Consider the following 12541-nt stretch of genomic DNA (forward strand, 5'->3'; position numbering starts at 1 on the left):
AGAATTAGAAACAATACTGTTTTGATGTCATACAAGCAAGCCAATTGTGCATAAAACTCATGTAATATACAGTGTCAACATTTATGATCACTTTGTTTTGAGGTACAGGTACAAGATGACATGGCGTCATACCCTTGGTTTTTCTGAACAGAATGAGTCTGTTTGTCTATTGTGAAGAAAATTTACCTCGGCACCTGAATGCACTCATGACTCCTTTCTATGTGCGCCAAAATTATGATCCGTTTCCCTGAATTGCATTATGAAAGCTTAACACTGTAATATCATATTTTATAACTTAGCTAGTCATTTTGACTGAACAGGCTTTCAAATTATGTCCACCTGACTCAGATTGTGATTTATACTGGGCCGTTTTTGGGTTGCGTAAACTAGTCATTGTGTGAGAGTGGGGATGCAGGGTTGTGTTCCAAACATAACTACGTGTGCTTGCTCTGGTTCCTCAACGGCACTCAACAAAGCACCTTATAGTTGATGACTCTTCTTTGAGTCATTAAAGTGCATTGAAATGACTTAGGAACTGTGCACACTTTAGAGAGGTGTGTGACCACTTGGAGAGACCTGTTAGTCCTCTCACTCAAAACCTTGTACATTTTTTGTCTTATGTTGCACCTGTCCCACTTTTTCCAGGAATATTCTTATTGTGTTACTGGATATATCCAGAGTATTTTCAGATTTTATTATCAACAAATGCGGCTAAAAGTACACAATGTAAAATTCACATAAAATCAACAGTATAATGTTTGGATTCAGTCTTGTCAGGTGAACTGTTATGTCCTCACCTTTTTGTCTAATCATTTTTCTCAGAACCTCAAAACTGTTCCCTTTCAATTGCTATCATGATTATGCCCATTATTTTCATTAAGTAAACATTTAACTCTAGCTCTCTCCATATAGGCCAATTCCCACCTAAGTGTAAATGGTTACGCCCAGCTGAGGGAAAATGTCAAATTTACAAAAAATGGCATCTATGTATAAAAATGCAAGGTTAATTTAACAGTAAATGCATTTAAACATGTATGCTGTGAATCCCTGAAATCTCTTGTTCTACTTCACCAAGTTATGTTGCCACTGCGTGACTTTGACATGCAGGCATGACTGCTAGCATGTGCTTATACTGTGCCTTCAGAAAGTATTCATACCCCTTGACTTTATTCCACATTTTGTGTTACAGCCTGAATTCAATATGGATTAAATAGATTTTCCCCCTCCATCAACACACAATATCCCATAATGACAAAATGAAAACATGTTTGTAGATTTAAATAAAATGTTATTTATTGAAAATGAAATGCATAAATATTTGATTTACATAAGTATTCACACCCCTGAGTCAATACATGTTAGAATCACCTTTGTCAGCGATTACAGCTGTAAGTCTTTCTGGGTAATTCTTTTAGAGCTTTCCACAACTGGATTGTGCAGCATTTGCCCATTTGATTATTTTCTAAATTCTTAAAGCTCTGTCAAATTGGTTGTTGATCATTGCTAGACAACCATTTTCAGGTCTTGACGTAGATTTTCAAGTAGATTTAAGTCAAAACTGTAACTCGGCAACTCAGGAACATTCACTGTCTTCTTGGTAAGCAACTCCAGTGTATATTTGGCCTTGTGTTTTAGGTTATTATCCTGCTGAAAGGTGAATTCATCTCCAAGTATCTGGTGGAAAGCAGACTAAACCAGGTTTTCCTCTAGGATTTTGTCTGTGCTTAGCTCCATTCTGTTATTTTTTTTTTATCCTGGAAAACTCCCCAGACCTTAACAATTACAAGCATACCCATAACATGATGCAGCCACCACTGTGCTTGAAAATATGGAGATTGGTACTCAGTAATGTGTGTTATTGGATTTGCCCCAAACTTAACACTTTGTAGTCAGGACAAAAAGTGAATTACTTTGCCACATTTTTTGCAGTATTACTTTAGTGCCTTGTTGCAAACAGGATGCATGTTTTGGAATATTTTTTATTCTGTACGGGCTTCCTTTTCACTCTGTCAATTAGGTTTGTATAGGGGAGTAGCTACAATGTTGTTGATCCATCCTCTGTTTTCTCCTGTCACAGCCATTAAACTCCATAACTGTTTTAAAGTCACCCTTGGCCTCACGGTGAAATCCCTCTACCGGCAACTGAGTTAGGAAGGACGCCTGTATCTTTGTACTGACTGGGTGTGTTGATACACCATAATTCATAACTTCACCATGCTCAAAGAGATGTTCAATGTCTGCTTTTTTACATTTTTACCCATTGACCAATAGATGCCCTTTTTTGCAAGGTATTGGAAAACCTCCCTGGTTGAATCTGTTTACTGCATGACTGAGGGACCTTACAGTTAATTGTATGTGTGGGGTTCATAAATGAGTGGGGTCATAAAAAATGTTAAACGACTTATTATGTGACTTGTTAAGCAAATGTTTACTCCTGAACTTATTTAGGGTTGCCATAACGAAGGGATGAATACATATTGACTCAAGACATTTCAGCTTTTCATTTTTAATTCATTTTAAATTTTTTCTAAAAACATAATTCCACTTTCACATTATGGGATATTGTGTGTAGGTGAGTGACAATTTTTTTGGCACTTTGATCAATTTTAAATTCAGGCTGTAACACAACAAAAATGTGGGGAAAAAAGGGGTGTGAATACTTTCTGAAGGCACATTAATATCTTAATTTTACATAAAATATGATCACTTATCTTTATTTATTATTTTACCTTTATTTAACTAGGCAAGTCAGTTAAGAATAAATTCTTATTTTCAATGATGGCCTAGGAACAGTGGGTTAAAACTGCCTTGTTCAGGGGCAGAACGACAGATTTTTACCTAGGCTACCTGCCGCCCCATCTGAGGTGTACTTTTTTGTTGTTATTCAACATGTTTTTCAAGAAGAAACAGTTCAACTTTTCTTTCACTTTCAAAATGTGGAGTAGATTGGTGGGGAAAAATCTAATTTAGTCCCTTTTTTAGGTAGAATTTTTAAGGCAAATGTGAAGACTGCAAGGGTTGTGTAGACTTTGACTAGGCAGTGCTAGGGCAGCTTGGCATCTCTCTTCCATCTTCATTCCTCTTCTCCTCAATGTCCTTCTCCCTTATTTCCTCCTTTCTGTTTTTAGGATATACTGTATAGCAGCGCAGCTCAGCTGTAGGTTTCAGACATGGTCAGTTGAGACTTGAGACCGCTTCCAGACTGGGAAGGGACTGCTTTCTATGGGAGGATGATGAGCTGTGAGGGAGCTTTGCCAGAGTCTGCTTTCCACCCTTCACAGATGGGTCTCACTGATTTTATTCTCTACTAGTCCTGGGCCCATATCCATCTCAGAGTAGGTCCTGCTCTAGGATCCGTTTTACCTTTCAGAGCGTACTAAATAAGACAGTGGGGACCTGCTCCTAGATCAGAACTCTTACTCTGAGATGCTTTATGAATACGGGCCAGACCATTTTTTTACATTTTACATTTTAGTCATTTAGCAGACGCTCTTATCCAGAGCGACTTATATTTCATACATTTCATTTCATACATTTTTTTCCATTTTTTTTTCGTGCTGGCCCCCCGTGGGAATCGAACCCACAACCCTGGCGTTGCAAACACCATGCGTTGCAAACACCATGCTCTACCAACTGAGCTACAGGGAAGGCCGGTCTGCAGTGTCGAGGTCTGCACCCCTCTCTTGGCGCTGTAAATCTGGAAAGAAACAAGTTCCTGAATCAGGAAACGTTAGCCTTGATAAATTGTTACCCTATTAAATCAGCAGACGCATAAACTTGAACCATACTTTGAAATGAGTCTCACCACTTGAAACTTTGTCATCATTTAAACTTTGATTGTCGGAAGCTGAAATGTTGGCGGGTATTGATTTGTGAGGGAAGTTTTAGGCTGAATTTTAGTTGGAGAGCCGTAGTGGACGCGCTGTGCAAGTCACTGTTTGTTAGGTAAATTGGCCATCGTCGGAAGAGTCTTGGAAGTTTTTGAGTCAAGGTGTGAAATTAGAGTGGCTTGTTTGTGAGGTCATGTGTAACTGTTTGACACAGTGTTGGCCGTTGCTGAGGGAAAGAGTTGTTCATGTCTGAGGTCATTTTGTTGGCTGGAGGACCATGACGTAACCAGACCTGTCGTTTATCTGTAAACACAATTCTTTACAGTCCAAAACTCTGCCTGGCCGTATGTTTTCCTTTACTCCCTTAGCGCAGTCGGGAGCTCCGCAGTAAAGCTTTATAAATCTCAGGCACGAGCCACTGCAGATCTGTGCTCTGCTCTCCTCCTCCTCTGGTTTACTAAGCCCCTGCACTGCGGAAGGCTTGCCTGCCTGTCTGGCCCCATTCCCCTTCTCAACTGTGCGCTTGCATACTTTCTCTCATGGATTTATTAACAATGGTGGAACTTCCCTCCCACCTAATGTTTACACCAATCCTATGCTTTTAAATCCACCACGGGGTGTGTGTGACAGTGCGATTGCACATGATGGCACCCATCCTAATAGCGAAGTGTGTGTGTGTGCCTATTCCGTTTGTTGAATGTGATCCTAACAGTTGCTAAAAGGTGACAGAAGTTAATCCTATACGGTGCTTTGACTCTAACAAGGAAGTGAACACTGTACTCACTGTGAAAGCCAAGAACTGCCTCCTTCATTTAGCGGCTCGGCTAGCCCCTTCCCTCAACTGTGTAACCCCTAACTCTGCCAGTCGGCCGACCAACCCGCTATTTTCCTTCCCCGACGTCTCTTCCCCTATTTCTCTCCTCCATACACGCACCATTTTCTCTCTCTCTCTCTCTCTCTCTCTCTCTCTGTCTCTGTCGCTCGCAATCTCGCTCTCTCTCTCTCTCTCTCTCTTTTGCACACTCTTGCTCCGGGACAGAACACGCTGTTCCTTTCCCTGACGGTGGCCTGTCGCTGCCGTTTCTGAAGACTGCAGCACGCAGTCTCTCTCTCTCTCTCTCTCTCTCTCTCTCTCAGTGCTTAAACCACATGATTCCCGACCCGATGACACCCTCTTTATTTAATGTGTTTTTTTTCTATTCTGAGTTTATGGACGAGGCACATTGGGCACACCAGCCTGTTTCCATTATCCTGATTGTCTTAGATTTTCCCCATGTTGGGCCCAGGGGGAGTCGGGTCTTAGTTAACCAATAGCAGAGACACACAGATGGACTGGTCATTTAGTGGTTGTGTTATGGTTGTGGCCTGGGAAATGTGGTTCATTGGTCAGGATGATTTACTAAGTGAGTGTTTAAGTGTGCAGCCAGGCTGGACTACTGCCAGTTTGCAAATGAACCATTCCACCTGGTGGTGTGTTTACTTTGAAATGTCCACTTAAAGGAGAATCATAGGCCTTGTGTCTTGATTGCAATCCTTTTCCTTAGATGTCTGTCTTCAAATCATTTTTTCCACAATGTATTGACACGTCTTGTGATGCCTGAAGTTCCTCCTCCTGTGTTTTTTGTCCCCTGCGATGAAATCGGTTAGGGGACTATGGATCGGTTTCACACGATATCTCAGACAGCACCGGCACGATTTTGACAAAACTTGGGTGAAGGATGCCATAAAGATCCTGCATTTACAAAATGACACTGATTGGCCCAAGGCGGGAGCTGTAGTAATTAACTGGAATGTGTGAGTCACACTAGGGAGGAAGAGGCAAAGCGAGAGTGATAACTGGGCCAAAATCTGTAGGTGGCGTTTTTTCGGATTTGTTTTGTATGGATGTCAATGAGAGAGTGTCGAATTTGGTTTTGGTTAATTTGGTTAACAAATAATGTAATGGCTTATTTTCTACGTGTGGCTTATTTGCTACGTGTGGCTTATTTGATCAAATAGAAGTTTCGTAGTGCACTTTATATCAGAGTTGTGCCTGATTGTTCACACTCGTATCTGCCTTCTCATTGGCTAGAACGGTCTCACCTGATGTTGCCTCCTCCCGACTGCCTTCTAGTCTGAGTATCAGTCTCTTCAGCTAACATTCCACTCCTTGCCACTTCCAAAGAGTCTTTTGGCACATGACATGGAGTACAGGAAGTGGATTAGTTAGAGATTGGTACCCAGGCTAACTGCCTTCCATTTTGGAAGACATTTATTTTAGATGTTAGTGGCCACTTGAGTATCTGGTCAGTTTAATGGGTCACACACGATAACGGAAATGTATTAGTTACACGGGATATCTCAATTGGCCCAAGCGGGGGCGCTGCATCACTCGTGGGGGACGACATGTTTACTGTTGCCTTGTTTTTAGTCCTCCTGATGTACTGAAAACGGCCTTGTGCTGACATATAGCAGCATTGAATTGTGGTGCCTCCTGTTTTGCTCATGGCGAGTGTGATGCACACGGACTCATCTGTTGTGACGCAGGCAGATGGGGCCAGGGACAGAGGAGGGGGTACTACCCTGGGAGGAACATGTTGTCACTGACGTGTGTGTGAGACATCAGAGGCACTAAGTCCCCTTTTGAAGGGCATGGTTGTGCTGGAGAGGTGGACATCGAGTGCTGGTTGTGACCTCACTGAAGGACCATAGACACACACGCTCCACTCAGGTGTGTGTGTGTGTAATGATGATGATGATGATGATGATGATGATGATGATGATGACTAAGCACTGCCGGGGCTCAGTGAGAAAGGCTAGAGGACTGGGGAGTGGAAATGCTTGATGTAGCCCTCGTGGTGACATGGATGGACTTGAACATATATACTGTCGTTCGTGTATACGTTCTTTGATACACACACACACACACACACACACCTTCATTTGCACAGACTCTCTCTCACACATACACACACACTTTCACGATGTACTGAGTCAGTGTATTTTTCTTTCAACTTTCCCCCTCTTCATCCGCAGCAGCAGTCCCTTTGAGGAATGTCTGAGAGTAAAACGTGACAGTTGCGCATTTCTCTGTCCCCCTAATTGCCACTCCATTCCTCGGCCAGGCGCTCTGTGTCCCGCATATACGCCTAAAAGCAGTAGCCCCTTCACAGTCAGCTGACACCAGAAAGCGCACGCAGTGGCAGGCGGCGCCTCTGGCAGCCTTCTGCACCATAAATGTACGTCCTGTCTGCGTGTGGGCCCGGCCTCCCTCCATCCCTCCCTCTCTCCCTCCACTCTGCTGCCTGCTCTGCTTTATGGCTCAGGTTCCCACATCACGTCCCTGGTGGCTCCACAGTTTTGCTCACATGACCACGGCCCTCTAGTTAAGGATACGTCAACTCATGTGCTTCAGAGGTGGAGATGCATGCTACTTGTATGGCTGTGGTCGGTGCTAGCCTATTAGTTGCTGCAAATGTACTCTGTTCCACTGAATGGAATACCCCTGTGATACTTTGTCTACCATACATGTGTCATCATTGTCTTGTTCCGTTGTGTTTTCTCATGATCTTTTGTTCACTCTGTTCACACAATTGATACTGTATTGTTTCCATATCAAATGCTAATACCAGAAGAATAGTTGGACACAGCTATGCGACTGCTACTCGTGTGAAGCTAGCTGACTCCCATACTCTCAATTACGGAATAGGCATGACCCTAGTTAACTTCCCAACTCTCCCTAACTGACATAATGGCCTTGACCCTAGGCCAACTCTCGCCTCTCCTCCCTTTTCAATATTAGATTATTTAACAATGCACACTGACAAGCCCTCTCCTCTCTTTCTCTCTGTATCTCTCTCTGCCGCAAAGCCAGACCTCATCATCCCACAGGAGCAAATCTTTGAGCACCGTAACTTTTCCAAAATGATTTGGAGAGTATTAGATTACATTTTGCACGGTACTTTTCTTTTTCGTACTGAAACTGAACAGACTTGATTTGAGCTTTTAGGCTGAAAGGTACTGCCTTCCATGGTTCAGGTTTAGACAGTACACAGTGTACTCACTGTGAACGGGATATATATATTTTTTCTTTAGTCTAAAACTCTTCTCTCTCTTCTCCCAGGCTATGCCTTCTTGCTGTTCCAAGAGGAGACCTCTGTCCAGGCCCTGATTGACGCCTGCATCGAGGAGGACGGGAAGCTTTACCTTTGTGTCTCCAGCCCCACTATCAAGGACAAACCAGTCAGTGAATGCCGCAGTACTGTACTGTAATACCCTTTTCACACTTCTAAACCGAGACAAGCCGACCTGCACTGTGCCGGTCTGGTTCTACATTCACCATAGTTGCTCTAACTGGTCTTGGAAGGAAATGAAGCAAGGCAGTTTGGTTCCGGTTGGGTGTAAGTGTGGATTTCTCGTCAGACACATTACTTAATTAATGATCTATTTTTTTCCCCCAGGTCCAAATCCGCCCCTGGAACCTGAGTGACAGTGACTTTGTGATGGATGGCTCCCAACCGCTGGACCCCCGCAAGACTATATTTGTGGGGGGCGTGCCCCGGCCTCTACGTGCAGGTAGGGGATTGGTCAAAACGGATGTAGATCAGTGGATAGGTTGGTGGATTTTCTGTGTAAGATCGACTGGCGTAGACTGTGGTCTCTACAGGCGGTAATCAAAAATACAGTTTTGCCAGTGAGAAAGCGATCCACGTTGTTTCCAAGCAGTTCGCTAACTGGTGGTCATGTAAAGTATTCAAGCAAGGCCCATTAGGTGGTTCAGTGTTTCTGTGCTTGGGACCAACATCACTGACTGGCTGTCTGCTATGTGACCTATGCTAGTTATATCAACAGTCAAAGGCGACTACTGTAATGCACAATCCCGGGACAATGTTATTGGCAAAGAATGTTATTGAAGTCGCATCATTCGGTTTGTCTCATAAAAAATATGAATTTCCACTTTTTTCCTACAGTTTCATTAGACAAACTAGAGGCATGCAGTCATAACATTATCTCTCCCCCTCTCTCTCTCTCTCTCTCTCCCCCTCTCTCTCTAGTGGAACTAGCTATGATCATGGACAGGCTGTATGGGGGTGTGTGCTACGCCGGCATTGACACTGACCCGGAGCTCAAGTACCCGAAGGGGGCGGGCCGTGTGGCCTTCTCCAATCAGCAGAGCTACATCGCCGCCATCAGCGCCCGATTTGTTCAGTTGCAGCACAACGACATTGACAAACGGGTGAGTGAGACCAAACACTGTATTCAGAATGTCTGTCTCCGGTAGCAATAGTGCTCCAGGTGTTGCCGTAAAAGTTGGATAACAAGGGAGATATCTTTATCAGATGAAGAATGACTGGGTTGTGTCTGTTAGGGCACGCAGCAGAAAAGGTTTTGCAACAGGGAACAAAAAGGAGTGTTTCTCATTGGACAAGTCCAGGTAGTCCCTCCCTGTTTGTCAGTTTTCTTCCGTTTGGTGCCGAATGAACACGACCCTAGTGTAACCTCCCAGTAACTAGGCAAGTCCGTTAAGAACCAATCGTTATTTACAATGACTGCCTACCCCCGGCCAAACCTGGACGACGCTGGTCCAGTTGTGTGCCGCCCTATGGGACTCCCAATCACGGCCGGATGTGACGCAGCCTGGATTCAAACCAGGGACTGCAGTGACGCCTCTAGCACTGAGATACGGTGCCTTAGACTGCTGCGCCATTCGGGAGCCCAATGGCATGCTGCTGTGGATCTGAACTCTTTAACTCTCCTTAAGACCCTATACATAAGAGCTGTCATTATATGCTGGTATCCAACCGACAGTTCGGCGTAGCCTACAATACAGGGAGCCCCGGTTAGGTCTGTGGAATAGAGTTGGCTGTGTAATCACCCTGGCCTTTGGCTGCTGGAGGGCTGACCGATATTTGAAGTCCCAGACGTGGGGAAGGTTTAATTATAGGACTTCCTTATACATGAATATTCACTTTAGCCGTGGCCGGGTTATTTTGAGCGAGCTAGCCCTATAGAGCATGGCCTATTGTGACCAACCAAGACTGGTCGTCTGCCAGCCCAGAGAGGCTCGTCTCAGTGGGGGCTGCTCGTTCCACACTCCCTCTGTGCTGCCATAATCCAATATCCAACCCCAGTGGCTGGTTGAGCAGGCAGTGTCTTCACTCAGACTACTGCCCTGGGTTGTCTCTACTGTCTGACCCAGGGCCGTATTCACAGTGTCCAACAGTAGGAGTGCTGATCTAGGATCAGGACCCCCCCCCCCCCCCTCCATAGCCATTATTACTTAAAATGTAAAACTGATCCTAGATCAGCATCCCTAACTCTGAGGCGCTTTTTGAATATGGGCCCAGACCACTAGACCACTAGACCACTAGACCTAGCTGCCACTAACAAGGCACGTAATGGCCTATAGATGAGATCGCTGCACTGCAAACCCTCATCATCAGCCATAGAGATTTGGTATGAGAGAAATCTCTTCTCCAGATCCCTATATTTGGCTGAGGCCAAGGAAAGCTTGGGGGGGGGGGTGTACATCGTTGGAGGCTCTACCCAGAGAAGCCTCTCTGCCTGCCTTCCCCTCCAAAAGGTTTGGTCAACCACCACCGCGTCACACCCAGGTTCTCTCAGGGTTAGTTAATGTTCGTTGTTGTGGTTGAGGCCTAAAGCCTTAGTTCACTAGTGTCCATCCACAACACTTTTGTTTGCACGTTTTATTTCTGTTCCGTCTGGCAACACAATCATTCCGTTAACTGTAAATGGCCTCTTGGTATTGTCTTAATGATGTCAGAATGGTTCAATTACTGTACCTCAGAACGGCTTCGTTGTTGTACTCACTGAGGTGATACTGGTATGTATTCGTCGTATTCATTAGGGCACACCACAGCAAAACATTTTGCAACGGAAACCAAAAACAAGCACTGTTGGACACGCTCAGGTACCCTTTTTCAGTCCGTTTCCTACCGTTTGGTGCCAAATGAAAATGAGCCTGGTTGCCAGTCTGTTTCTGGCTTTGGCCATTGCTAGTCGTTGTCTTACCAGGGCTGGGGGTTTATAGAAAACCCTTCATTACACTGTCAGGCTGTAGTGGAGGGATCACTGTATGTAACCAGGGCCTGCTCACACACTGTGTCATCTCCATGGAGACACAGATTGGATCGTCTGTCCCTCAGCAACGGTCAACTGACTCCAATTCTCTCTCGTGTGTGTGTGTGTGTGTGTGTGTGTGTGTGTGTGTGTGTGTGTGTGTGTGTGTGTGTGTGTGTGTGTGTGTGTGTGTGTGTGTGTGTGTGTGTGTGTGTGTGTGTGTGGAAGTATACCTGCTTCAGTGAATAAAGAGTACCAGGCAGTGGCCTGAGAATGTTGTGCAACACATGGACACATGAGTCATTTTGGCTCTTAAAATATTCACCACATCTGCTTTTACAGTGCCTTACCCATAGAGAGGAAAATAGGAACAACTAGAGACAGAAATGGATTTGAGAAGTTGATATTTTTAGCCTTTAGGATATCACAGTTGACATTAAACGGGCAAATAATACAAGAACAGAAATATACTTTTCACAACTCAGGAGCTAACAGCAATGTCTTGCACTTGGTCAGACATTTAGCATAAAGCATATAGACTCTGTTTACATTCCGACAATAGAGATTCAAGTTTGAGTTCAATCTACACCTCGTGCCAAGAAGATAATAAGCCAGTGTCTCCTTTCTCTGACCTTCCTTCAGGTGGAGGTGAAGCCGTACGTCCTGGACGATCAGATGTGTGACGAGTGCCAGGGGGCGCGCTGTGGGGGGAAGTTTGCCCCCTTCTTCTGTGCCAACGTCACCTGCCTGCAGTACTACTGTGAGTACTGCTGGGCCAGTATCCACTCCCGGGCGGGCCGAGAGTTCCACAAGCCACTGGTGAAGGAGGGGGGCGACCGCCCTCGACACGTGTCCTTCCGCTGGAGCTGAGGGGGTTGAGATAAGCCCTGCCCCGCGGCCCCGCCCCCGACAGCCCCTCAACCCCCTTAACCGGGACAGCGCTACACCCCCCCTCACCCCCCCTCCCCCTGCTCTGCACCCCCTCAACATCAGTGAAGAGGATAACTACAAATACATGGGTCTTTCTTTTTCAAACTACACCGCTTGATTACGAACTCATTGTCCAGTGTACCCTTATGATGACAATAGGGTGAAAAAAAAAAATGAATTGCAAAAGTCTATCTGCTTAGAATTTGCACTTTGGCTCAAAACTCACTAAACACACATGGGATGTTAGCAAAAACCATGTGTTCAAGTCCCCTGTTCCATGACTTGGTGGGTCAGAGTCTCCTGATTATACAGTTACACTACATATATATTTAAAAAGTATATATATATATTTTTGTTTTAAATATATCTATCTAACATATAAAGATAATTAAATTCTATGGGAAAGGAGCATGCACTTATTTAAAAAAAGGTTTTAGGATATCGCCCCTTTATATTACCAAAGGCAAAAAGGAAATCCATGCATTCAGAAAAACTAAATAGGTGGCATAAGATGTAGCAAGACTAAACAATTATCCAGTAGTCTGGGACATAGAAGCCCAGATGTAAAAAATCGAATAAAAACATGGCTATATTTGCTCTCCATTTTGACTCTGAAAATAGTAAAATGAATACCTCATAAGACGCAATCAGATTTTGTTTTGCTTTTGATTTGTAGGTCTTTATTTTTTTATGACTTTATTTTCTAGAGTTATGTTGATGTA

The 12541-nt window shown here is 44.4% G+C and overlaps 1 protein-coding gene across 9 annotated transcripts in view; it reads left to right on the top strand.

The window, feature by feature from the left end:
- Positions 1–12289, top strand: part of cpeb3 (cytoplasmic polyadenylation element binding protein 3) — a 68395-nt gene extending 56106 nt beyond the window's left edge. For all 9 annotated transcript variants that reach the window (XM_029698063.1, XM_029698064.1, XM_029698070.1 and 6 more), the window contains 4 exons: positions 7933–8051; positions 8270–8384; positions 8864–9045; positions 11532–12289. In XM_029698063.1, coding sequence (XP_029553923.1) covers positions 7933–8051; positions 8270–8384; positions 8864–9045; positions 11532–11759 — 644 coding nt within the window. In that variant the 3' untranslated portion in view covers positions 11760–12289. The remainder of the gene's footprint in view (positions 1–7932; positions 8052–8269; positions 8385–8863; positions 9046–11531) is intronic.
- The last annotated feature ends 252 nt before the right edge of the window (positions 12290–12541 follow it).

This window comes from Salmo trutta, chromosome 18 (genome assembly GCF_901001165.1).
Source record: "Salmo trutta chromosome 18, fSalTru1.1, whole genome shotgun sequence".
NCBI lineage: Eukaryota > Metazoa > Chordata > Actinopteri > Salmoniformes > Salmonidae > Salmo > Salmo trutta.